The 27939-nt window shown below is 40.4% G+C and overlaps 1 protein-coding gene across 1 annotated transcript in view; it reads left to right on the top strand.

The window, feature by feature from the left end:
- The window catches only part of FMN2 (formin 2), a 222729-nt gene that overhangs the window by 5503 nt on the left and 189287 nt on the right, over window positions 1–27939 (top strand). The window contains 1 exon segment of the mRNA XM_045536998.1: window positions 16327–16493. Within this exon segment, the coding sequence (XP_045392954.1) occupies window positions 16327–16493 (167 nt within the window).

The raw sequence follows: 27939 nt of genomic DNA, 5'->3' as shown, positions 1-27939 counted from the left end.
CTTGTAATTTGATTTTTTCTGATCAATTTGTTGTTGGCTTTATAAATCCTGTGATTATGATATTAGCTATATTTATTGCACTTCTACTAAATGCCAGGCTCTGTGTTGGTTCATTACATAATTATCTCGAATCCTTTTAACAGTCTTGAAGTGTAGCTGTTTCTACTAATTTTTCCAATGAGCAAACCAAGGCTCAGACAAGTGCGATACCTTGCCTAAGGGCATTAAGCTAGTAAGTGGCCCATCTAGGATATGTCTATAGAAAACCAAATCTGTTGTTAACGTGGATAAGATAAAACCAAGTGGATCGGTGAGTTTTTGGACAACTAGCTAATTAATAAAGTGTGTGGCTAATTAATAAAGTCTGTGAGCTTTAGAACTTGGATTGTGTAACTCTCATTTTGGCCTTTCTAAAGGTTATTTTGATTTTTTGTATCAATAGAGAGAAGGATCCACTCTAGGAGTACACATTTTCTCATGTGGCTTGTTAAATTGTTATACTGCATTTTTTAAGGCCAGGAGCTGTATGATTTCTAGTAGTAGCACCTGTCAGAGTATAGATGTCCAGTTAATGTCTACTAAATGAATGAAGGTCAGAATTATCCCTGACATATATTATGTCTTACTGTAAAATAAAGCAGGTTATAGGAATGCTATCCTTTTCCCTAAATACTGCCTTACTTGGTTCCATATATCAAAACAGAATTTGGCAGCATAAGCTAGGACAGGAAGCACTGCTCTTAAATCATTTTAGATTGGTCTGAAACATCCTTTCTCATGGCTTCCTTAGGACTATGGTTTGGATTGAAGTCAAGTACCCCGGTAGCTTCAGTGATGGTTTTAATGGCTGCTTTCTGAGTTGAGGACTGGCCTAGTTTTAAGTGCATTCAGGCATTTGGACATAAGCCATGAGTATTTGAAGTGGAACAGGTACTTTTAGTGCTTTTCCTTCTGATCTTATTTAAAAGATGCAGAAAATATACAGTTGGTTGATGACTGCAGTGGTTATTCTAACTACTATTATTCTAGATATATTCACTCCCCAGCTTTGCTATTTAGCTAAGTGACTCTCAGGTAGTTTTTCCACATATCTATGAAGGTAGAGGAGCAATTTCAAGTTGATAATGTTAAGATTAAGTGAAATAGTATATTTAAAGCCCCTACAGATCTTCCTGGTACATGAGGGGCACTCAATTGGTGCTAATTGCTCTCCTGACCTGATTTATTGTCTTAATAAACTTCATTGTTCCAAGTGGTTAGAACCAAATTTGTTAAAACAAAACAACTCTGAAACTGTATACAAAAGACTTGGCAGGACGTGAATTGACCAGATACTAGTTGAAAATTAATATTTCTAGTCACTAGGGCTTTTCTTTTTGAAAATTATTTTATGCATCGTGTTTTGTTTTTCTTTCTTTCTTTTTCATTTTTCTATGATTGTTAGCATTTTTGTCACTTTATCAGAGTTTGGTTTTCTTAGGGGTTTGGATAAGGAAAGCAGATGATGGGGTGTGGCTGTGAGATTGGGGGGAGTTCGGGGAAGAGGAGGCAGCAGTTGACACCCTCAGTGTTTATATTCTGCACAGCATCTGGCTACCAACGCCTGACTTTGCAGCTTCACCCTCCTACGAGTTCCTTCGTGAACTCTCTACTGTAGACAAACTGATCTGCTTACTGTTCTATGAACTTGCATTTCATTTTCCCTGACTTTGTGCCTTTGTCTCAGTTTTACTCTCTTGGAACACATAATTTGTCTCTTTTGATTTAGCGTCTGAAAAGGACTGATTGAATTTCCATTTCCTCTGCATCTTTTCTAGCGAGACCTTACTGGTTGTCATCCCGTTGTCTTTGTACTTAATATCTATATCATATTATATGTGCTTCTTGGATTTAGGGATTCTTTTGGTCTTCTTTCTCGCCTCCTTCTGCCTTTCCTTCCTCCTTGTCTGCTCACCTGATTCCGTCCATTCATTCAGCGTCTACTCTTCTATTAATCCATCCAACAAATACCTATTCTGTGCCTTGCTGTGGGCCAGTCAATGTGATAGGCAAGGAATATACTGAGGTCTTGGTGAATATTTTTTCTCCATTTGCGGGGGTTGTGATATAGATGAGTTGGATATCCAGGCCTCCCTCCTATTGGCAACAAAAACTAGTTGAACTTAAGCTGGAAAATTGCTAACCTTTTTGGGCAGTCAAAATTAATTGTTTCCACTGAGGAGTGATTGAATCAGTGGTGGAGGCAGAATGATACTTTGGTAGAATGTCTGTTGAGAGAATAACGTCTATTCTTGTTTCTGGAGGTTAATTTTAAAATAGTAATGATATTACAGTAACGCTGAGCTTCCAAATATAAATTTTATTGGTAATGAAAGAAGAGGTAAAGGGAATAGAGAAAGTTCTATTCCTCTGTTTATTTCTGCTTTTGTATTATAAGTAATAACCTGATGTTAATGAAATTTAGCATTAAGGGAGCATTAGGAAGAATCAAATAAGTACTGCCTGTGACTTGATGGTTATTGGATATAATTTTAGTGACTGAAAACTTTCTAAGTCTCTTTAATATTAAAACTGTAAATATACATAAAATATGACTTCTACTCAATTTGCAATTTTAGTTAGTAAAGTCAGGTAGTTCTAACAACAAAATTATAGGAACAAATAATAATGGCTTACTGGATGCTTTAAGAAGCTGTTAACTGTACTAGAGAAATCGTATCCTTTTGGCATCTGCTCCACTATGGGGGTGAGAGAGGGAAAAATTTATGTCTTCCTCCTTTATAAAGATGTGCTTGAAAGTGACGATTGTGTAGCCAAATTGCCACCACTCTTCTGTGATCTAGTCAAGCTCTAGTGTACCAGGGACCCATTAGAAGCTTTATTATTGTTATGCCAGAGCTCCGACAGGCTAAAAATAGAGCTCTTATTTTCAGGAGGAATGGAATAACTTCTTGAGAAAAGCAAGCCTGTATTGTGTTTTAAAATTATGCTTAAAATGCAGAAACACTACTCAGGTTTCTTTTTGTACTTCATGCAGAAGGATTCTTTGTTGTAGTACTCAGAGGTACCAGAGGACATGTATGGACAGTAATTCTGTGTCATTGAAATGGTTGCTTTAGGTACACAGGAGAGGAAAGAATGTTTATCAGTAAGCTACTGTCAGCACTATGGCAAGAGAGAATGTTGAGAAGTCTTTCAATCTACTGCCCTTTGCAGTTTTGCCATTGGTTTCCTGTAAGACACGGAGCAATAATTTCTTAGCTCTTTTTAATACCCTGGTTTCCCAGGTTGGGAAAGTGAATGCAGCCTTGCTGGGAACTTCCTCCTTCAGGTCCCTTTCAACACTGTGACCCTGTAGAAATGATGGGTCCAGCAGGTACCTTTTCTGCCTAATAGTGATAATCTGCATATTTAGAGCTTTCCTTGATTTTTAGAGCTCAAGAAAATCCCTGTGTCGGAAAATCCATTTATACTATGGAGTAAGGATGCCTTGGGTATGTTATAGTTGATGGTGGGAGCAGTAATATTTTGACATTGATAGTTTTGACCCGTTTTTGCTTCATGCCAAAGGAGATTGAAATTGGTTGGACTGTGATTATCTGATGTGAATGTAGAACCTTGCATTTTCCAACCCTGATGCAGTGATTGTGTACGGTGGTTGATCCTGTTTTATGAAAATACATGAAAGGCAAAGCTGTGTTGTGCAATGTCTGACCCAAAGATTTAGAGTCTTTCTAATATTGGCACAAAATATACCGAGCCAGTCTTTTTAGATTCATTATCTTTAGTGTAAGTCATCTCCTATTCTTGGGTGGATTATAGGCTTTGCATTTTTCCTCAGAGATTAAACTGGTCAATAAAAGCAGTACTATTAATTCTCTTACTTCAATATACTTTAATGTATTGGTTTTTGTTATGTTTTCAGTTTTTTGTGCTGTTACATATGCTTAAATAATGTTTGCGAGTCTGTGGTATTCCATTTAGAAATTTGCATTTACATTAAAAATTTCTTGCAAATTAGAAGGTTTTGAAAGCTCCTAGCTTTTTTACTTTTGTAAAAAAAAAAAGTTTTATTGGCCTTAAAGAAGTATAACTTGTTTAAGCCCATTAAGAGGAAAATGGGCTAGAACAGAACTATTTCAGGATCCCAAATAAATGCATTAGAATACTCTGTGGAGAGTTTTATAAGCAATGAGTCTCTTCATTATTAAGATATAAATCTTATCTTTTAAAAGTGTGATAAAAGAAATGGGATAACAGTAGGGATAACCTATTGCAACTCATTTTTAAACTTACATTCTGGTAGATAGTTGGTCCCTCTTTTCCCTGTAAACCAATCCCTGACTGTTTGGAGAGGGCAGGTGATGTGAGCTCTCTGTGGGAAGTGCTACATTTTGCAGTTCTCCGAGATGTTCTTCTACAAGCCAATTATATCTTACTGTTCTTGCCGTGCTATTTTGGTTCAGTGGCTTCGAGGGTATAAAATGTTTGGGTGGTAGCCTTGCAGTTTCTTTCAGGATATAGGGTTTGATCTGGCTCTCTTCTATTTTTAGAAAAATCTAGAAGTGTGTTGACTCTGTTGGGCTCAATGTTTTGGGGATAGGCGTAGAGGGTTGTATAAGAACTGCACTGATGTAGGTGGAGAGACATTTGACGGGGCTGACAATGTGATGTAAGTGAAAAATTGATTTTAGCAGCCTTTAATCTGGGACTTGGATTATTTCTCTAAGGAGACTCATTTAACTCTAAATTCATAGATCATTTTCATACCATCTACTTAGGGATCATAAAGGATGGGCATGTGGCTTTAGGTTTAGCTTTAGGCTAAATCTCTAAGGTTGAGCCTCCAATTTCCTTTTGGAGGTACCTCTTGGCTTCATTCCCAACTTCAGTTGCCAATGGACTGCTAGATCTTTACCTCCAGTTCCTGTCTCTCTTCTGGGCATCAGACACATCTCACTTAGACGTCACAAGTCTAGTATATTCACTGTGTCTAAAACTACACTTATTATTTTCCCCATCCTCTCTACCCCCTCTTCCTGGGTCTCCTAGTCAAGGCATTGCGGTCCAGCCCTGCCATACTCCTTGATTCTTCCATCCTTCTCAGACTTCACACCCAATTAATCTTTCCATCTTCCCTATTCTTTTCCTAAATATCTTTTTAATATGTCTTCTAATTTCTGTTCCCAGTACCGGTACCCTTCCTAGTTCAGATCCCTGTCAATAGTGTCCTCATTGCTCTCTTGCCCACAGCCTGGTTCTTCTCTACTCCATTCTGCACAAGGCATGAGAGTAAACTATTTAAAATACAAATTTGAGCAGGCTAGTCCCAGTTTAGAAACATTTCCTTGTTCCCCTCCCTATTGCTTTGAGGCTAAAGTTTAAATTCTTTAATGCATATATATTAAATATGTTAATATAGACAATATGTTCTTTATCATATATAAATTATTATATCTGATATTCATAGATTATGGGTAATAGACCATATATATTTTAATACATATTAACATCATTGAATGCTCTGCAATTTTGTCCCCTCATTTTTCAGTCTCTATTTTCCTCACCTCGTCCTGGGTGCTCTGATCATTCTTCAGGTATCTCACATTCTCCCTGATAGTTTTAGATATTGTTGACACTCTCTCTCCCTGGTCCTCAGAGAAGAAAGGAATCCATTTAGTCATATTCCTCAGTTCATAACACTCCCCCATGATTAGTCTCTGCAAAACCCATTTTGTCCTTGCTGTATTTTCATTTCCCGTTCTGACTCCCCTTGTAGACAGAGAGAACTGCTTTGATGTGTTTGGCATCCTTGAAAGCATAGGTATTTTTATAAAGTATATGATATTTCTGTTCATGATGAGTTTACACAAATACTTTGAGTGGTAGACCTCATGATATTGCTTTTTCCCCCTAAAACTCAGCTGCATTTGGGGGAAAAAGTGTACAAAGTCTTCGGGGTGAATTTCCATCTGGTTTATGGCTACCTACTGCTCTATGGTATTCCCAAGGGTGGAAGTTCTGCCGGGTTGTGCAACACCAGGGGGCGCTGTTCACCTGGTCTCTTGTGTGCCTAATGTTTCCCCTAGAGTTGTACAATGGTGGCTCTGGGTGTAGTCTCCAGATTTTATTTAAATATTTTCATGGAAATAAACATCTAGATTCCTATACTTCTTGGTCACCATAGAAAACACTCTGATGAATAGTCCCGTACAGAGTGCTATGTGAGAATTTCTCTGGGATGTACATTCAGGAGTGGGATTGCTAGGGCATCAAATAAATGTTTACTGAATTTATGTAGATCATTAGTTTCCAGAATGTCTTCCTACTTTATGCTCCATTACCACAGCAAATTAGCTTTGTCTAATTTCCGCTAATCCAAGAGGGAAAATGGTATCTTGTTTTTCTTTTTACTTTATATTTATCTGATGACTAACGCCTTTGAGAAAAATTTTAGCCATTTGAGTTTATTCTTCTGCGAATTGCCTGTTCATATCCTTTTACATTTCTCTGTTAGAGTTCCTGATTTTGCTTGTTTATTCACAAGGGTTCTTTGCATATTCTAGATATTCTATTACCGATGTCAGGGATATGATGGAGTGTCACTCAGCGTCCTTCTGATCTTTCCTTACATTAGAGACCAGAAATCTAAAAATGACATTTTTCAGAGTCTCTTGGAGGTTGTGTTTCAGATGTGATTTAGGTTTGACAAATTTGTGCCAGATCTGGAAAGCTTCAGTGAGGGTGGAGATTAACCTCCTACCCTTGTTTCTACTCAAGCACAGCTGAGGAACTGTCTAATTCTTCCAGGGCAATGTTAAGCAGGGATCTAGAGTCCAGGCGCTAGCTCTATGTCGGCCAAGGGTGGGGTGTGGCTCATCCATGCAGCCGGTGTGGCTGGTAGCAGGCACAACACACTTCTGGAGGTCCCGGAGGTCCCACCCAGTGATGAGGCCCCCTGATCCTAGCAGTGGAAGTGTGCTTTTAGAGCCCAGGGCTTTAGATCAGAGAAGCAGCAGCCACTTCTTTGGTGACCTGGTCCTATCTATGGCTTTGTGGGTGGTTTCTAAAAAGATTCTAAAACCTTTTTCCTTGAGGCTTTCCAAGATTCTGTAAATGAAATACTACCCTGTAGTAAATCTCTTCCTATTTAAACCATTTGGAATGGATTTAGGTCTATGTGATCATTGAATCTTGAAAATTTAGATATTGCAAATATCATCCCCTGGTAATTATCTTGCATTTAGATTGGTAATGTAGTTGGTCAAACAGAAATACTGAATTATGATAGAATCAAATCAATTTTTAACCTATGGTTTGTGCTTTTTTTGTCTCACTTAAGAAATTCTTTCTCCTAAGTTACAAAAATTCTGTCTTCTATAGTCTTGTCATTTCACCCTTTACATTTAAGTCTTTGATCTAGAGCCCTTCTGAGTGTATGATATAATGTAGGGATGGATCTGTTTCTATTTTTCTGAATATGGCAAGCCAGTTTTTCCAACATCATCTACTAAATAGTCTTTTACTTGTTGATTTTGTTGATTTTTGATATTACCTTTATGTCATTCCCTTATATAGATAAGTCTGTTTCTGAGGTTTCCATTCTTTCCTTTTATGTGTGTTTTTCTGTCTTTACCAAGTACCATATGGTACTTGTGACTTATAAATGTGACTTTGCAATATGTCTGATTATCTCAAAGAGGAGTATTTTTAAATGTTGACTTAGTCCATCAACATGGATCTTGTCGTCTTCCATATAAATTTAGAATAGGTTGTCAGAGTTTCTTTAAAAATCCTGATGGTGTTTGATTGGGACTTTATTAAATTTGTAGATTAAATTGGGGATTATTATCACTTTTACAATATCATCTTTTTCAAGAATGTGAAAGAGCTCTTTGTTTATTCAAATCATTTTTATGTCCTTTTAATAGAGTTTAAACTTTCTTCTACAGAAGGTTCGTGTTTTCTTTGTTGAGCTACTTTCTGGATGCTTTATATGTTTTTTTATTACTTTTTTAAATTCTTATTTCAGCATATTGTGGGGGAACAAAAGTTTAGGTTATGTATATTGCCCTTGCCGGCACCCCCCACCCCGAGTCAGAGCTTCAAATGTGTCCATCCCCTAGACGGTGCACATCACACTCATTATGTATGTATACACCCATCCCCTCCCCGCCACACATCTGCCGGACACCCGATTAATGTTATTCCTAAATGTGCTCTTAAGTGATGATCAGTGAAACCAATTTGATGGTGAGTACATGTAATACTTATTTTTCCATTCTTGGGATACTTCACTTAGTAGAATGGGTTCCAGCTGTATCCAGGAAAATACAAGAGAAGCTATATCACCATTGTTTCTTATAGCTGAGTGGTAAAGCTTTTGGTGTTGAATAGAAGTGGCGAGAGTGGCATCCTTGTCTTTCTGATCTTAGCGGAAAAGCTTTTAACTTTTCGCCCCTGAGTATGACGTTAGCTGTGGGTTTGTTGTGTATAACCTTTATTGTGTTGAGTTACATTCCTTTTATACCCATTTTGGGGGAGTTTTTTAAAAATCATGAGTGGATGTTGAATTTTGTCAAATGCTTTTGCTATATCTGTTGAGATGATCATGGCTTTTGTCCTTCATTTTATTAATATGGTATGTCATATTTATTGATTTACATATGTTGAACCATCCTTGCATCCCTTGATAAACTCCATTCGATCATGGTGAATGATCTTTTAAAATATGTTGTTAAATTTGGTTTGTGGGTATTTTGTTTGTTGAGGATTTTTATGTCTGTTCATCAGGGATATTGGCCTGTAGTTTTCTTTTTTTTTTTTTTTGCAGTAACCTTGTTTGGTTTTGGTATCTATAACCTTCTATAACCTTAGACACAATTACTCAAATATCTGGGACTTGATTTCTTTACAGGAGAAATTAGGGGTTTGAGCTAAATGATCTATAAGATTTCTTCTGACTCTGAAATACTGAAGATTAAAAGCAATGGATTATCACTGAGTAATTTGATTCCATTAATAATACTGACAAAAAAATTGTTAGTCTTTGGGATCAATAAAAACAGAAAACTTACATACATCATTAAGGCCTAGTGGGAAAAAAAAAATACTCCTATTGTTTCCAAGGAGGTTTCTATTTCTATTTAGACACTTTATTGTCTCAGGCAAATAGGGAAAGAGCCAGGGACTCTCCCTGTTCTATGTTGTCACCAGTTGGGAGCCCATATTTTGCATCTCTTCTACAAGGGTTTGCCACCGACATCGTCTTACTGTATTATTATTAGTTAAGGGGAGGGAGCATGTTTTCATTATATCCTCTGATGGGCCTAGGACATTCTTTGGCATATGACGGACTCCTGAGTACTTGGTTATATCTTATCTTTGCTCCTCCTCCCCGCCCACCCCACCCCGTTCCACTAAGGATGTTTAATTAAGGCCGTGTGTTCTAAACAGATTGCTTTTAAAATGTCCCTTCTTGAGCTTTGGCCGTTGTAACTAGGTTGTTAGCCCCTGCGGGGTGCAGACTTGCCTGGTCTGTTTCTTTTATAACTTAATGCAGAAAGTTGGTCAGAAGCTTTTCCCAGAGTTGCTGGCTGACTCAGAAGTAGAAGATCCCCAGAATAAAAATGAGGAGAGCAGCGTGTGCGTCCAGTTTTGGCATTGCCACTCTCCGGTCTTATGACCTCGGGCAGATTCTAGAAGGTTTTCATTCTTCAGTTAGTTTCTTTGAAATTGTGATGATAAACCCTTGCTCTGCGTGCCTCCCAGAGCTGACAGTAGATGCGGAAATGCCTTTTACACCGTATAGTTCTTCTGTCGAAATAAAAGATTTCCTACTTTTTACAGTGTCATTGGTCACAGGCCCAACAGAACTCTAGTGCAGGGACATAATGGTTTTACTACTTCATCGTGCAAGAGGGATTGAAGCATTTGTTGTGATGGTAAATAGTTCTCTGACTTTCCCCCTAACTGCTGTTTCCATGTTTATCTATCTTGTGATTTTTGCTTCTCAAAGTAAGAGGATTTGGAGCTAGAGTGTGACTGCAAAGTTGATTTCACATGCTTTACTTTTTATTAACTACGGAGTGGAAGTATATTGGGTTGGGGGGGAATAGTGCAGAAATAATTTGAGAGCACTAATGATTAATAAGTTCCCTGTCATTAAATGAATGATAGTTTTTAGCATGAATTTAATAAATATGGTAAAACAGATAATGGAAATTTTTTTTTTTGACTGAGGTTAGGAATTCTAGCAAGCAGGGTGTTAAATATTACCTTGTTGTTAAAGTCTACTGAATGTAAACAAAACAATAAAACAAAACAAACACGTGGTGGGTGAAGATATTTTAATTTGAGATTATCTTGCTTATTATCATACTTTTTCAAATGCTTTTAGAACCAACTTACAATTTCCTTCTTTTAAGTTGAACTCAATTTTTATTTGTCTTTCAAACACAAGTACAGAGTGTTTGAAGTGTATCTTGATAAAAATAATAGTAGGTAACATTTATTGGGCACTGTATTAAGTCTCTTACAAAAATTATTTCATTTATTTCTCACAGCAATCGTAGGAGGTAATGAGGATGATTATTTCCAGTTTATAGATGGGGAAACAGGCTTAAGAGAGGGAGGTTGAGTACCTTGGTACATGGTTTTAATAGCCATCATGGATATAAAGCTATCTTTTTCTTTTTAAACTATATCTTTATTGTTGGACATTTTAGCTTCTTTTAAACTTTTTACTATGAATAATCCATTTATTACTGTACCAGGAACTGTGCTAAGGACTTGACATGAATCATCTCATTTAATCTTCACAGTAATCCTGTGATACATCACTCTTTTAATCTACCTCTGAATATTTACCTGGAATAGATTTTACAAAGTTGAATTTCTTGAGAAAAGGGGTGAGTTTTTAAAAGACCACTGACACACATTGCCAAATTGCTCCTTAAAGCTTTCCTTGTTCGTGTTGATGCCTACTTCTGGGTTTTGGGACTGCTTTAAGTCCAGGTTGAAGGATACTGAAGGAAAAAAATGGTAAGCTCATTGCCAGTTTGGTAGTTCTTTGAATTCTCATCTTCTTCTTCCGTCTTCCTGCTGTTACAACATGGTCTTCAGGGTCTTCATGGAGTTGCCCTGTGTCTTCTGTCCAGGTCTGGAGTCCCTTCCCTCCATCCACAAAGCCTCACCCTGTTTTGAGGAAAGGAGTTTTACAGACTAGGGAAGACTACAGCACAGACTATAGAAAGAGTTGAGAGAATAGGAATGGGATGAGCCAGGAAGCCCTCGTACGTTGACGTCGTGGGTATAGAAACCAGTAAAGGGGACATGGGAGAAAATGGCCAGTGAGTTAGAGAAAATAGGGGACAGGAGTATTATGAAGATTAGAGGAAAGTGCTTTCAGGAGTAGGAGTTGGTCAACAGTGAACATTTTCTAAAAGAGGAAGAAATTTAGTAAGATGAAGACAAAAAATGTTATCGGTAGCATGTTGGCCACCAGTTTCTGTTGCTTTGAAGGGATGGAAATAAAATTAGAGCTAGCTGAGCTGAAGTGAGGGGGTAGGGGTAGAAAACATAGGTAATTCCACCTAGTAGTTTTGTTTTGTTTTGTTTTGTTTTTTTGAGACAGGGTCTCCCTCTGTCACCCAAGCTGGAGTGCAGTGGCATGGCCATAGCTCACTGGAACCTGGAACTTCTATGCTCAAGCGGTCCTTCTGCCTTAGTCTCCTGAGTCGCTGGGACTACAGGTGCATGCCACCATGCCTGGCTAATTTTTCTTATTTTTTGTAGAGATGGGGTCTCGCTATGTTGTCCAGGCTGGTCTTTAACTCCTGGCCTCAAGCAATCCTCCTGCTTCAGCCTCCCAAGTTGCTGGGATTACAGGTGTGAACCACTGTACCTGGCCCCAGCTGGTAATCTTGATGTGAAAGGAAGCCATGAAATAGGACAGTAGCTGGGAGTGATACAGGCTCAAGGAAGAGTTTGTTTTCTTAAAGCATGTTTGTGTTATCCTAGGAATGTCCATTAAAGAGGGAGGTGTTCATATCTGGAGAGAAGGGATAGCTAAGGAACTGAGATCCTGAGCATGCAACAAAGAATTCAATCCAGAACACAAGGGAAAGAACTTGTTCTCGTTTGTAAGAGAGCCTTCCCACTGTGAGGAAGACGACAGAGAAGACAAGTCCAGCGTTTTTGCATATTTGCAGTTGGTCTCAGAGTCTTCCATTTTCTCAGTAGATCATTTGAGAGGATCATGTCATCATTGGAAAGAGCAGGTCAGGTGGGAAGGAGATTGTCTAAAAATTGTCTTGAAGAGTGGAAGCTCAGATGAGCATGCAGATCAGCGCTGGGCTTCGTTGAGGTGGACAGCTGTGAGCATAAAGTGAAAACAGACACCACAGTGTGTGTGTGTGTGTGTGTGTGTGTGTGTGTGTGTGTGTGTGTGTGTATTTCTTTTGCAACGTGCAGCTGCTCAGGTGGAGGCAAAGAGAAAGTGGCCAGATTGAAACAAGTTGTGGTTTTATCACACGAGCGTGTTGAGGGAGAGAGGGATTAGGGAACTCAAGTGTTTGAAGTATCTAATTATGGTGATGGGACATGGTACTTAAGCTGGTAAGGAAGGAAATGAGATAGGGCACAGGTGATGGATCACGCAGCAGTGGTAAGGGAGACTGATTCAAGGTGGATGGAGCTTTCAAAGGATTCCAGAGTAAGGGCTTAAAGGATAGAAGTCAGTTGTCAAGAATTGGGTGTTCCACTCAGGCATTTGCACACAGATCGATTCACTGGTGATCAAAAAATTAATTGATCATCCACCCCTCGCCAGGCACTCCTGGAGGTCCTGGGTAAAAGGTGGTAAACATCAGGGTCTGCAGAAATGGAATTTACATTCCAGGAGTAGGATACAGACCACAGACTTGCACAAATTCAAGGGCTAAGCTCTCTAAAGAGTAAGGAGGATAATGAGAGCGAGAGGGACCAGGTGTGCTATTTTAGAAAGGGTGGTCCAGGAAGTTCTCTCAGCGGAAGTGACAGTCTAGCAGGGACCTGAGTGAGATGAGGGAGTGAGGGAGTCATGGAGATATCTGGGGGAGAGTGTGCTGCTGCAAAAGGCTCCAAGGTGAGAGTGACTCAGTGTGTTTGGGAGGAGGAGAAGTCCGGTGGGCAAGAGCAAGAGTACAGCGAGGGAGGGTGGTGTGGGAGGTGAGAGGCGGGGTCCCCTGTGTCATGGTGAGGAGTTCCATTTTACTCCAAGGGTGATGGGAAGCCACTGGAGGGTTTGGAGTAAGCTTTGACATCGATCTTCTGGAGGTGGTACAGTTCCTGATAGTGACCCATTCGAGGATGTGACATGGGGCAGAGGAAATGCTGGCTGGAGGCAAGGACTCAGGGTCTGGGATGAGGCATCTACCTAAGTGTTGGTGCTTTCTCCATGTAGATGTCAAAGTCACTGAGAATGATGATAGGTGTAGAGGCGGACTATTTAGTGAATGTCGGGGTGAAGGAATGACTAGAGGTTAGTGGGTGGCAGAAAGGTGGGGGATACATAAGGGTCTAGCTGGTGGCAAGAGTTTTCAAAGGAGCTGATGGCTTTGCAGGAGAATAAATCATTTGGAAGTGTTTGTGGGGATGGAGGAAGGTACCCACTTCCTGTCGCTCCAATGTGTGGAATTTGACATAAAATGCGTCCATCTGAGAGGATCGCAGGAGGAGGACTCCAGGGGCAGTCAGGTTACTGTTAATGCAAGGAGGTGACGTTCCCTTTAGAGAGGTTAGGCCAGGGGTTCTCAACAGCCTGGGGTTATCTCGCCCCCCAGGGGACATTTGGCAATGTCTGGAGACATTTTCATGTGTTACAGCTGCAAGTGGGATGGTTGTGCTACTGGCCTCTAGTGGCAGTGACCGGAAATGCTGCTAAATGCACAGGATAACGCCCACCCCCCAAACACAGAAGTGTGTGGTTCAAGGTGTCAACAGCACTGTGGTAGAGAAACCCTGGATTAGGGATTTAGGGGTGTTTGCTCATCATAGAACTGCAGTTCCAGCAGCTTATACTTCTCTCTTCCACATTGTTCTGGAACCCCTTTGATGATTTTTGGCTTGATTTGCACTTAACACATTTATTCTATCACGCTCACTCACACACAAGCAAGATCCTGTTTCCCTTATTCTCAGTCCTACACAGTATCTGAGTGGTGGGAAAGGACTAATGAGTTTTAGGACTATTTCCAGTCATCCCATAAGATGAATACAGTGGATATACTGTCATGATAATTACTCGCTTGAGAATTGAGGGATGCCATTTGTTTCCTAGGTTCCAGTTAGATGCCCGCAAACTGAATTTCTTTAGGGGAAAAATCCTTTATTTTTGCCCCAAATAATTCCTGGGAGACCAAAGAATATCCTCTAATTACTTGAAAGAATGGAGAAAATAGAGAGGCTTTTTTTTTTTTGTCCTGCTTTGTCACTCCAAATATCAAAGGCAGATTTTGAGATTAGTTTTATTTTACAGACAGAAACAGAAAGAGGCATATATTAATACCAATGACTAGTGTTCTGATAGAAGTGAACATTTATACGTTTGAAATTTAGTGGTTGTAAATGAAGTATAGACTTGGCCTGGTTTTGCACAGCCCTGAGCTAAGAAGGGTTTATACATTTTCAAAATCATTCAAAACCAAACATAACCCAGTGAAAAATATGCAATGGAGATCTTATGTGGCCCACAAAGCCTAAGATGTTTACTATTTACTATTACTTATGGTTTGATGGTACAGACTGATGTTTCATTTCCAGTTCTGACCGTGTGATATGAGTGAATCTGTCACAGAATCATAGCGTTGTATTCATGCAGAAATCCTAAAAACATGTCTGGATGCTTTTTATGTGCAAGTGGTCAGGTTTGCAAGATAGATAGATGGCGGCCATAAGTGAGTTTATGTTTTTGTGAGGGAAGGAGATATTAAGCAAATGATTGCACAAGTAATTAATTAATCAAAATAATTAATTACACAGAGCAGCTATGAAGGATGCCAAAAGAAGGTGGAAGGAGATCACTAAAGGCTTTTCTGGATGAGTGACGTAGATCTGGGTTTGAAGAAGGAATTCACTAATTAGACGGAGGAGCAGTGACAGGGCAAGAACTGACGAATGCTTGTGGCCCCAGAAGGAACCCTAGAGATTTTCTGTTTCTTCTGCCATTGGTTATGAATATGGAAACAAGATCCATAAATTTCTGAAGGTTAGAGATGAGGTAGTGTCAGAAATAGGTTAGGGACTATACCCATGGCCGTCACCTCTGGCTGACAGTAGAACCAACTGGTGACCAATAAAACCAAGGCTGGGCCCTGATGCCGGTGATTCTGTTCTCCCAGGTGACACTTAGGCACAGCCAGGACTGAGAACCCTTGGACTAGGTGGACCCAGGTCCTCTTGGAGCCTCAGCCATTGTCTTTTCATTGTGCCTCTCTTTCAGGAAAATAATTAAAAACTTATGTTTGCATCTACCCTAGAGTAATATTTCCATCGAGCCTCTGAAAACAATTTGAGTTTCTCTATCACTTTTCTTTTCAGGGCTATTTTTGCTGGACAGCTCTGTTCACTTCTCTCGGGTTGGTGCCTTCGCCAGTCTCCCTGCCTCCTCCTCTTCTGTCCCCTCCCCATTGCCATGCTGGAGACTGTGAATATCAGTCACTGACATTTCTGAGCCTACATGGTGGCATGTTGGGTCACAAACTGCTTCCTTAGAGAATCATCTGTAATTAAATCCAAAAGGGATTTAAACCTTTTGCATCCAAAGTTAAATTCCAAATCGTGGATTTACCAGTTAAATCCAAAAGGGAGCTGGGCACAATGGCACACGCCTCTAGTTCCAGCTGCTCTGGAGCCTGAGGCAGGAGGATCGCATGAGCCCAGGAGTTCGAGGCCAGCTTGGGCAGCACAGTGAGACCTCCCATCATCTCAAACAAAACAAAACAAAACCAAAGGGGGGGAACCCCCCCCCAAAACAGAACTATTCAAAAAGGTTGGGGCTTCTTAGATGGAAGTTGTACAGCTCATAACTTGGCCTATTTTCTTTTGAGGCAGGGCGTATTGGGGGATAGGAGAGCAAACCAGATCGGTGCTTTTCTTATGTGGCATCCCCGGCCCCAGACTGCAGAGCCTTCTCCAAGGTTGAGAGGCGCCCTGCTGTGCAGGCCGTTGCCTTGGAAACGGCGTTGCTCCCTGGCAAGTGTATTTACCAGGCCTCCCTCCTCCGGGAGCGCTGGGAGCCAGGGGAATATGCCAGAACTCCCTCTAATGACTGTGTTTCATCCGCAGGGCGAACGCTGCTGGAGAAGCTGTTCAGCCAGCAGGAGAACGGGCCGCCGGAAGAAGCAGAGAAGTTTTGCTCGCGGATCATTGCCATGGGGCTGCTGCTGCCCTTTAGCGACTGCTTCAGGGAACCGTGTCATCAGAATGCCCAGTCGAGCTCAGCTCCGTTCGACGTAAGTAGGGGAATTCACCTGTCTCCGTGAGGCTCCTTTGCCGTCGAAACAGCCACTGCGATCAGTCACCCTGCAATTTAAAAACAACACGTGATGCGAGGCCTTCCTCCTTCCTCCTCTCTGCCATTCAATAGCTCAGTGTGACTGTCGCTACACTTTTTTTTTTTGCACTGGAGTATTAAGTATAGTTGCCAAGCCTCCTTTTCTTAACAGATGGCTACTCAATAGTTCTCTAGCCTGCTTCAATCATTGATGATTTTTATTTATTTATTTATTTTTTATTTCAGCATATTACGGGGCTACAAAAGTTTAGGCTACATATATTGCCCTTGCTCCCCGCCTGCTCCCCTCCCCCCCCCCCCCCCCCCCCGTCAGAGCTTCAAGAGTGTCCATCCCCCAGACGGTGCGCATCGCACTCATTATGTATGTATCCACCCATCCCCTCCCCCCCACATCTTCCCGACACCCGATTAATGTTATTCCTAAACGTGCTCTTAGATGATGATCGGTGAAACCAATTTGATGGTGAGTCCATGCCGTGCTTATGTTTCCATTCTTGGGATACTTCACTTAGTAGAATGGATTCCAGCTCTATCCAGGAAAATATAAGAGGTGCTATATCCCCATTATTTCTTATAGCTGAATAGTACTCCATGGTATACATATGCCACATTTTATTAATCCACTCATGTATTGATTGGCACTTGGGTTGTTTCCACATCTTTGCAATTGTGAATTGTGCTGCTATAAACATTCGAGTGCAGATGTCTTTGTTATAGAATGTCTTTTTTTCTTTTGGGTAGATGCCCAGTAATGGGATTGCTGGATCAAATGGTAGGTCTACTTGTATTTGTTTAAGGTATCTCCACATTGCTATCCACAGAGGTAGCACTAGAGTGGTTCCTAGTCAGTATTTCTGACCTTGCTGGCATAGACATTCCTGCAGAAGCAGCTCCGCAGGGCAGAGTTACCCATCCCAGAAGGGCCACAGGTTTCCACGGGCCCTAGAAGTCTGCTTCAGTGCGTCCCTCACTCACTCACTCACGTGCTAGATACTGACGGGAAGCAGCATCGCCTGCCTCTCCCCCCCCAGCTCCCACTCGCAAAGAGAGTTAATGCTGTGGAGCAGTCGTTCAAAACGCATGTTCATGTTTCAGAATGAATATCAGCATGGCTGGGTTGTCATTTTCAAGCCAGAGTGTTGCTAATCTTTCTCAGGTATGTGGTACCTGGATAGCATTGGTTGTGGTAAGCGTGGATCTGAAACCTAGATATGTAGGAATTCTCATATATGAAATTCTCATGAGAATATTGAAGGTCTGGTGGGTTGACTTATACAGAGCTTAGGATTTATGAGTATTTGGGGGTGATGGGTTCTCCTCTGCATGGGTTAATTGCATTTGTTCCATTGTTGCACTCTCTTCTCTTGTCACCCTTCTTCACTGTTGTTCAAGGAGTGAGAGAATGATGTTTTGAAAGACAATGAAAATGAACCCTGGCCAAGGTCAAGATGTGATAGCACATAATAAAGTATCTACATTTGCCTGTTTTTCTTCTTTCTGTTCTTTACATATTACAACCTGCAGCCTTACTCAATCTCTTTTCAGTATCACATACAATATTCTGAGATCTTCTTGATACTTCCCATTTGAAAGAAAATCCCCCAGGTTGTGCTGTGACTTGTGAAGCTCCCTTTCTGAGATTTAATTTTTTTTTTTCCGAGATGTAATTTTCTTAATGACGTGGCAGCTAATCATGGCTAGGTAGACCTTTTTCTCCTATGGGAAGAATTGGATTATTTAAAGTTTTTCCTCCTGCCTCCTCTGTGAGAGGTCTGTATTACTGAAGAGATAGAACCTGAGAATGATGGTAGGTTAAGCGTTGTTGAGCTGTGTTCTAGAAGATGTATCAGAGTCTGGCAAACTGGAATTATAATACCTATATATGGTACAGACACAGCCAAACACTAGCCATGTCTAGCACTGGCTTTTTGACTAAAAATTATTCCCAAATTAACTGCATTTTCCTCCCTTAAAACCTAGAAGTAAAAAGTCTTGTCAGTCTATAAATGTGGAATTGGAATAAACTGAAAAGAATAGGGTAATCTCATTTCTCTCTTTCTTATTTTTTAAAAAATCAACTAATCTGGTTGTTTTTTATACCTCTCTCCTTGCTCCGTCCTTACGTTAGAGACTAGTAACTCTTCCTAACTGTGTTATTTTGGGCAGCTGGGTGTGGCACAGAGAGTGAAAAGCAAACAACAAAAAAATAAAATCCCTTAATGTTGTGTGAAGGATTTCCTCAGAATGGGGAGTTTCTTTCCTTGAACTTGACGTGACTACATTTTGTCCTTACTCTATTTGTTGGCTGTGTAGTTCTTCCCTACTCTCCCCCAACCATCCCCTGCCAAACTGAACAAAATAAAGAAGAAATTGAAGGTACTCTCATGAGAAATGTTATTCCATATACTTAAATAGCAGTTCAGTAACAGAACTGCGTGTTGAGTGGATGCATAGTCCAGAAGTTTCTTCAAAACCAGAGGTGGTAACAGTGTAACAATATAGGGGGTTATGAGGCCAGAGGGGTCACTGGGAGATGGGGAACCATGTGCTTCTCCATGGGGAGGGAAGTTTCTGATAATTAGTCTCTCTGCTGATTTCCAGAAAATAGCTGTTGGGAGTTTTTCTAACCAACAATTCCCTTGAGGTCAGTTGCCCTTCGAGACAGAACACCCTGTGGGAATAAGCTCATAGCTGGCACTCTTCCTAGCCTGGACTTTGTGACTCTGTTCCTTCCCTAAGAGCACCCTCCTCTCTCCCTCCTTCTCTCTCCACTTCCACATGTAATTAGAGGAATGAAGAATTTTGATCTGGGGCCCTTACTGATGCAGTTGAAGGATTAGCCTACTTCAGTCAGCCCTTCCGTTCTTAGTTCCATGTTATTTTTATACATTTTTAGGGCCTAACATTTGGCTCTGTAGAGTGCTATAGAAAATATGAAAAGACTTCAGGTTTTTCTTTTGCGTTTTAACTTCAGGTTTCAAGAACTTTCGAAGACTAAGATGGCTTTGAGTGATCATGTTCATCCATTTGCAAATGTTTACCACGTGCATTCTACAGGTCAGCTAATGTCTTTGGCTTGGAGAGATGTTAGTGAGCAAGAGAATGTGTTCTCTTGAAATGTATATCCTATTCAGGGTGAGGAGAGACAGATATAAAACAAAAGCATAAGTTAATGAATTTCTATTAGATTCTAGTACGTGCTATGAAGGAAAAGCAGAATGATATGATAGAGTGAATGGGTTGGGGTAGGATGGATGCAGAGGGAGCCTCTCTAGGGACCCATGAGGCCAGGTTGGAGGGGAGGTTGTTCCAGGCAGCTCAAGGGGCAAGTACACAGGGCACAGCCCAGGGGCCTGTGTAGCTGAAGCTTAGTGAGATGAAGACAGAAGACAGACAGGTCTCAGGAGCCAGAACAGGCAGGATCTTGAAAGCCATGGAAGGAATATGGATATTTTTTTAACTGGGAGGTTTTATGCAGGGGAGGAACACATTGGCTTTATGTTTCATGTGGGTCAGCCGGCTTGGTCTTTGAATAATAGAGCGTAGGGCAGGAGTAGACACAGGAACGCCAGGTAGGCCATGGCAGTGGCTGCATGGCAGACAGTGGTGAAGGAGATGCAGAAGCATCCGTGGGTTGGGATGGATTCTGGAGGTAGGGCTGATGGGACTTCTAGTGGGTCAGACATGGGCACCAGGGAACAAGAGGAAATCATGGATGATGTCTTGGTTTCAAGAAGCTGGGTAGATAGTGGCGCCATTTACTGAGATGGAGAACACAGGTCCATTTCAGGAGGATAATGTCATAAGGACAGGTGCTCATTCTAGACTTTTCTTGAATAAAATTCAAATTACTTAGAAAACAAATAATTACTCATTGCCTGACAAACATTGGCTTTTGCCTTTTGCAGAGCAGAATGACATTGACTTTACTAGCCAATCAAAATTAGGGTCATAATACTTAAAATTTTTTCAGCCATCAAAAGGACTGGCTTCTATAAGGCAAGAGTAAAAATTGAGCTCCTTTAAGGGCCTAATGACATCGTCCCATCATCTCTTTCCATTTCTATGACTAATCTGGGGATGCAAACTATTAGCGTATTTCTTTTTCTCTGGTAATATCCTTGTATTGGCTTTTTGCTCTTTTGGGGAGAGGGATGGGTTTATATCTCAAATAAAATTCTAAGCTAGACCTATTCCAAAGCTAGCAAGAGTAAACACAAGGATAATGCTACTGCTTCTGCTTGGTAGTAGACTATATCGTTGAGTTGTAGATCATGGGATTTTGTGGTCTGAGGAAAGATATCTTTTTTCCTTCCGGAACCTATTCTAGTCATCTCTCTCATGCTTTTATTCATAACGAGATCCCCTTTTCTGGGTCATATTCATCAGCAGCTGTTTTCCAGCCAACCACACTTACCTTACATAATTGTTGATTACCCATTAACAAACTCTTCTAGGATTTCTTTAAACATAACTAGGGCAGATATCACATTATACATTTATATCACCAGGAGTTAAGCAAGTTTACTTGGCCCAAGTGTTTGTTTTTTTTTCCAGGGGTATGTGGTTATATCTTTAATCCTTCATGAATTTATCTTAAATGTCTGTCTGGTGGGATATTTTTGGATGCATGTTTTTGGCTGCTGGACTTGTTTGGGTTTGGCGGATTTGCTGATTTTTTAAAAATATCTGGTGATCCCCATGTTTGCCAGATGGGCAAGAGCTCCTTGGTGTGTATGTCGGTGGACATAGGTTTGGGTGAGCGTATGAGTGAAGCTACAGTTAAAGACAAGGAAGACAGGGAAATTCAGGTTAAAAAGAAATAAAAGAAACAAGACCTTGAAACTGTTGAAAGATAAGTCATTAACCAAAACCAGCAGCAGCCACCCTCAGAAAACTGATGAAATGTACTCTACTCATTGTCACCATAGGCAGAAAGATGACTTAAGTGAACAAACAGAAATGACTATTTGTATTTGAGCTCATTTTTTTTTCAGAGCAGGAAGAATACTTAGATGCTATTTGGTCAAGCCCACACAAATCTTTTTCTGAGAAGCAGTAAAAGCCTTGATACATCTTTCAGCTCTCAGAGAATATGCATTCATATACATACATCTATGTAAAGTTTGCTGTATATTTATTTTTGAAATGTTTTTGTACACTATCAACTCTCAAAAAAAAATCGTTTTTCTTTTAAAAGTGGTAATAAAATAATTTTCAGACCAGCTTTTAGTTGACATTTCCTTGAAGACATCTTTGTAATCTCAACGTAGAAGTCATTAGTAAAATACAAGATTTTATTGATCAAAGTTCATATTAGCTGTGTTGACTTGCAGTGTTTTATGTTTGCCGATGCCATTATTGACACTGCTCTTGCCTTCTGACCGTCACTCCCAGGTGAGGATTTAGCTCAGTTGTACTCTTACATTGTTCTTCCCCATTCCTTCCAATATAGTTAATATTGCTATTTCTAGTTTCAATTTAATAATAGTTCTTTGAACCTTAAAAAATATGCTTATGACTTTTTGCTGTTGTTCATCAACTTTAGATAATATCTCTTGATACCCTGCCCACCTTGTAAAATTAGACTATTAGTGCCTCCGTCTAGTCTGACCCCTTCTACCTCCCAGCTTCTACCAGATGCACTTGTATCTTTAGGGTGTGCTTTTCAGGTTACTATTTTATCTATAGGTTCATTATAAAAGTTGGAAAACATCTAGCCACTGTGTAAATATTGCGCTGGAGAGGTATCTAGTGTGCTCTGACTTTGTTTCCTTCTCAATATTCCAGTATCCCAATATCACAACTCCCAGGCCACTCAAACAAGGATTTCCTTGGGTCAAGTTCAAATTGATTCTGTGTTTTTAATAAACAATCACATGCTCAAAAGTATCCCATTGCCTCTTAGTATTCTTTTTTGAGAGAAGAAACATGTTCCTTTTCCCACCTGTATTTGGAATATCTTTGATTTTTCAATTCATTCTTGCCATTTCATGGAATTCCTTCAACTCTTCTTGAAGAAGACTGACTTTGTCTTCTAATTTAGATTGGGTTATTGATATTTAACTATGACTTCTGTAGTTATAAATGGAACTTATAACTGTTTTAAGTTTTTTTTTCCCCATCTCTTCCCTTCTGCCCCCCACCCCCAATTTCCTAGGAACACAAAGATGAAAAGAAAGCTTCTATTCCCAATGGGACTACTGCCTGTTTTAAAGAAATAAGATGTGCAGATAAATTATTGGAGCTTAGTGGCTGAAGTGGGCTCTATAATCAAACTGTCCTGGATTTCCCATTTCCTGTGAAAACTTAGGTAAATGGCTTAATTTCTCAAAGTTTGTTTCTTCTGTAAAATGGGAGATAAAGTAGTAGTTTCTGAGTGAGAGGAAGGTGTGAATACAAATCAAACATCTAAGTGTTCTGTGTATGTTAACTGTCACCACAGGTTGTAATCATATTTGGGGTCCCAGTGGAGACAGGTACAGTAGAAGGAGCAAAGGGGAAGGGTTAAGTGGTTCTCCTTGGTAGTCCAGGAGATAATACATGGGGCAAGACTTGAGGGACGAGTAGGAGTTTGCTGCAGAGAGGAAACATAAAAGGAGATGACTAGGCAGCATGTATAAAGGCAGGGAGGTGCATGTGAGCACCATTTGGGAGAATGAAGGATGGAAAGGAGGCCAGACATGGAAACAAAGACATATATGTCCCTCTGGGGATGCTTTGAATAATTTTGAGTAGTTAAGCCATAAACAGATTGGCATTTATAAAATATCACTCTGGTGGCAGAGTGGAGAATAGATTGAATAAAATTAAAATTAGCTTCTGGGTGATCAAAAAAATCTCTAAACTGAAGCAGAGGTAGTGGGAATGGAAAGAGACAGATATGGGGAATATTTAGTATTTAGAATCAATAAGACTTGCGGTTTGATCAGATGTGGGGAAGTGGAGTAGACGATTTCTTTGAGTCTCTGATTTGCATTTCTGAGATATTCTGAGTCAGAATACTAAAAAGGGAACAGGTTTCAGGCAAGATAGTTCTATTTTGGACATCTAGAATTTGTGATTCTTCAGGACCTCATGGTGGCAATTCCTAGAGGGCAAGGGAGCTGATATTGCTGGCATAGACCATAGGTTATATGCTAAAAGATAAGCAAATAATTATAATAAATTAAGAGAATGTTGACGAACCAAAAGGTTGAAGTTCTTAAGGATGGTGGAGAATGAACAGGTGTAGTGAGAATACAGACAGGATGAATTCGTTGGAGGTTGTGGCCATAGGAAAAGAATATTGGTATTTGAGACTTCAGAGGTGGGGGTGTTCTACTGATTCCGAAGTCCATCCCATGGTGGAGGGGAATGTCCTTTGTTGGTAGTATTGAGAAGCTCAGGATGTTGGCTAGGATTTAATTCCCAACACAGTATTGTGGACAATTTGGTATTAAGAAGCAGACGCAGGGCCACATGATAAAGTTTTTGGCGAGTGAAGTCTGTATCAAGGAGATCTGTAGATGTCCATGATGAGGAGGGATGAATGATGACACCACTGGATGATACGAGCTTCAAAGGTACAGAAGGTTTTGCACAGGGTGGACTTGGAATTTTGTCTAGATGATTATGGAAGCCTGGATTGTAAGGCCATATTGTATAACATGAGAGGGAATCGGGAAAAATCACCTTTCAGGTTTGGTCATCACTTGCTTGGATGATCACATTTGGCCTTTCTTCACCTTCTTGGGTTTGCCAGTTACTGGTCTCCAGTCCAATTTCCTCAATCTAATCCAGTGGTTTTCACATCAGGGTCATATTGCCCTCCGAGGGACATTTGGCAATGACTGAAGACATATTTGGTTGCCACAGTTGGGGAGGGATGCAGCTGGTATCTGGTGGGTAGAGGCCAAGGGCACTGCCAGGCATTCTACCATGCATAGGACATCACCAGCCTTCCCCCAGAAGTTATCCAGTACAAGATATCAGTAGTGCCAAGGTTAAGAAACCCAGTGATATATGTACATCTGATTATATCATTTTTCTACATAAAACCTTTAATGGTTTCTCTGTCAGAATAAAGCCCAAATTCTTTGGACCTCCATGGTCTTCCTCCTACCTTTCAACACTTTCCTACTTGTGCAGCTCATGACTCACTCCCTTTCTGCTCCTCCAAATGCTTACCATGCTGAAGTGTTAGCAACTGTGCTTTCTCTCACCTTCGGGGCTCTGTGGGCACCACGGCTTCTGCTCCCAACTGTTACTTCGTGGTTAAGTTCTACTTTGTCATAGGATGCTGTTCAGAATTAGAAGCCATTGTCCCTTAGACACCTTCTTTAACTAAGTCTGCATTTTTTCTCTCGAAGGACCTATCGGATGGATGTCCTTTGCGACATGTCATACCCAAATGCAAATTAAATTTTGTGTGAAGGTGTCCCGTTGAGCAAATCCATTTGGGTGTAATGCTGTGTCCCTGTGTTCGCCTGACAGGTCTCCCAGAGTGGTTAGGAGCGGGTGGGCTCCGGTCCTAGACTGGATTCTAATCCCATCTCCTCCACTTACCTAAGAGGTTAGAACATTTACCCAAGGTCATGTTAAAATTTTTCACGTGTAATATATAATGTCTACCTTTAGGTGTGTTTTGAAGATTAAGTGGGATTAATTTATAAAGCATTTAGCACAATGTCTGGCACATCGTGTCAGGTAATTATTAGTAATTACTGTTTTTATTGATTGTCTTTCAGGTTCTTGTCATAGAACCTGACATAGCCATTCAATAAATATTAACATGCCTTGATTTTGTGAACAGAGAACTGTAAGGAAAGCCCTAGTGGCAGAGGAGAGGAACACCTGGAGAATATATTAAGTGAATTGTTTTGAACGATCAGGGGTTACCTATGAGTAGCTGGGACTACAGGTGTGCACACGACATCAGGCTTGTTTAAGCTATATGTAGTTTTAAGCATACTTTGAGAGTGTCATGTTTAAGCATATTTCGAAATTATATTTCTGATCATATATATGATTTAGTAAATTTCTAATATATATGTGTTTTATTTCAGAAGGCAAAACAGGTGATTTGTTTTCCTTCCATTATGCTCAATTCAACAGTATTGTTGCAAAAGTCATAATGGTAATTATTCTTACTTGCCTTGCCACGAAGTTTTCTGGGTAGCTATGGCTACAAGTCAATACTTTTCTGGCTTTTAGAATGTTCACTAACCATAAAATTAATGGAAGCTTAGAAAGATGAATTTTTTTAAAAAAACACATTTGTGGCAGTCACACTTTTTAAGGCAATGACATACTTTCTTCTTGATGATTTGTTTTTCCTCACTTAAAAGGATTATGCCGTCTTCCATACCCATTCTGGCTTTCACAACCGGTGATTTTTATCAGCCGTTTGGCAAGCAGTGTTGGGTGACTCAGAACTCATTTTGAATTTGTGTGATGGACTTTTATTAAAACGGGTGACTCAGCCCAACTTGTCTGTCATGATTTTCTTTTCGTATACTGCTCTTGCATATGCACTGAATATTAATGAGTTCTGTTGATGTGACTTGTATTTCTTGTGACCTCTCCCTCATCTCAAGAGCCAGGAGAAGGATGGAATTGGGGATCTATGTCAAAGTGAAGGTACCTTGCCATGAGGAAACATCATCCCATTTAGGAGCTTAGAGGGCTTTTATTTATTTATTTTTTCAATTTTTACTGGACTTTGGAAATCTGAACAAAAATTTATTCTCTTTTTGTTATCTGTATTGTCTAGATCAGGGGTTGGCAAGGTTTTCCTATAAAGGGCCAGATAGGAGATATTTTAGGCTTTAGTAAATATTTTATAGTGACTGTCACAAACACTCAACTCTGCTGTTGTACAGCACAAGCAGCCGCGGACAGTATGCAATGGATAAGCATGGCTTATTCCTAAGAAAACTTACTTACAAAAGCAGGCAGCTGGCCAGTTTGGGCTTGCAGGCTGCAGTTGACCCCTAGTCTATACTCAGGTAACATACAAAAGGTGAATTTATTCTGAGAGTTTGACTTTTCTTTCTGTCTCCAACCCTGCATAGTCACCAGCCTGTCCCACAATATTTATGGAATTTTTCTGTGAAAAATGTGGACCCTCTTTATGTACTTATGTAGCTTACTGTCAAAGGTGGCTAGTGGGTGGACAGACACGGTGGCACAGTATTTAATGGGAGGTGATAGAAGAGTTTTGGGTGGTCAGTATGCCTGGTGGCTAGAGTCACAGTGGGAGGGACAGGGGCAGAAGTGAGGTCTTAAATGATGCTGGATGGTACCCAGGGCCATTTGTGAAGCTTCTGGAAAAAAGGTTTAGGAATTGGACCTTAAACCTGAGAGTAGCAGGAAGCCACTGGAGGGTGTTAGGTGGAGGAGTATGATTGATCAGATTCCTGTTTATGTTTAATAGAGAGAGCATTCTGGGCTGGGCACGGTGGCTCACGCCTGTAATCCTAGCACTCTGGGAGGCTGAGGCAGGAGGATCGCTTGAACCTCAGGAGTCGCCAGCCTGAGCAAAAGCAAGGACCCATCTCTACTAAAAATAGAAAAATCAGCTGGGCATCGTGGCTTGTGTGCCCATAGTCCCAGCTACTCGGGAAGCTTGAGGCAGGAGGATCACTTGAGCCCAGGAGTTTGAGGTTGCTGTGAGCTAGGCTGATGCCACTGAACTCTAGTAGCTAAGGGCGACAGAGCAAGACTCTGTCTCAAAAAAATAAATAAATAAATAAATAAAAATAAAGTAAAAATAGAGCATTATGGGTGTTGGTTGAAGTATGGACTGAGGTGCTGTGGGTATGGTTTGAAGCCTGGAAGAGTCTGAGGAGGCTGTTGTAATAATCCAAGAGAGGGATATATTGCCCTCAGCTCTGAAAGAGGTAGGTAGTAGAAGATGCTTTTATTTTTTAAAAATGTTACATCTGGTTACACAGTTTTTTTTTTCCTTTTAAAAGACTTCAAAATATCCAGGGTCTTGCATGAGTACAAAAATTTCAGCTTTTCCTTTAACAAATTATACATCTTAACTGTCTTCCCATACTACCATCATAATTAATTAATAAAATAATTTGACTTGTATTTGGGAAAGAAATTTTGGATGAAAAAGGGCAGATTAGTATGGTTATTCGTAGTAATCTCAAACTGTGAGAGTCAGAATCTTGTTAAAACACAAATTACTGGGCTCCACCCGCAGAATTTTTGATTCAGGACATCTGGGATGAGGAGGGAGTATTTGCATTTCTAACAAGTTCTCAGGTGATGCTGATTCTGCTGGTCCCGGGGACCACGCTTGGAGAAGGGCTGCTTTAGAGGGTAGACATGACAAGCCTCGGGGATTGGATTGATTGCATAAAGGTGAGGGAGAGGGCAGAGACAAGGAG

The sequence above is a fragment of the Lemur catta genome, chromosome 25, assembly GCF_020740605.2.
Source record: "Lemur catta isolate mLemCat1 chromosome 25, mLemCat1.pri, whole genome shotgun sequence".
NCBI classification, from domain to species: domain Eukaryota; kingdom Metazoa; phylum Chordata; class Mammalia; order Primates; family Lemuridae; genus Lemur; species Lemur catta.
This window is presented reverse-complemented; position numbering and strand designations above follow the sequence as displayed.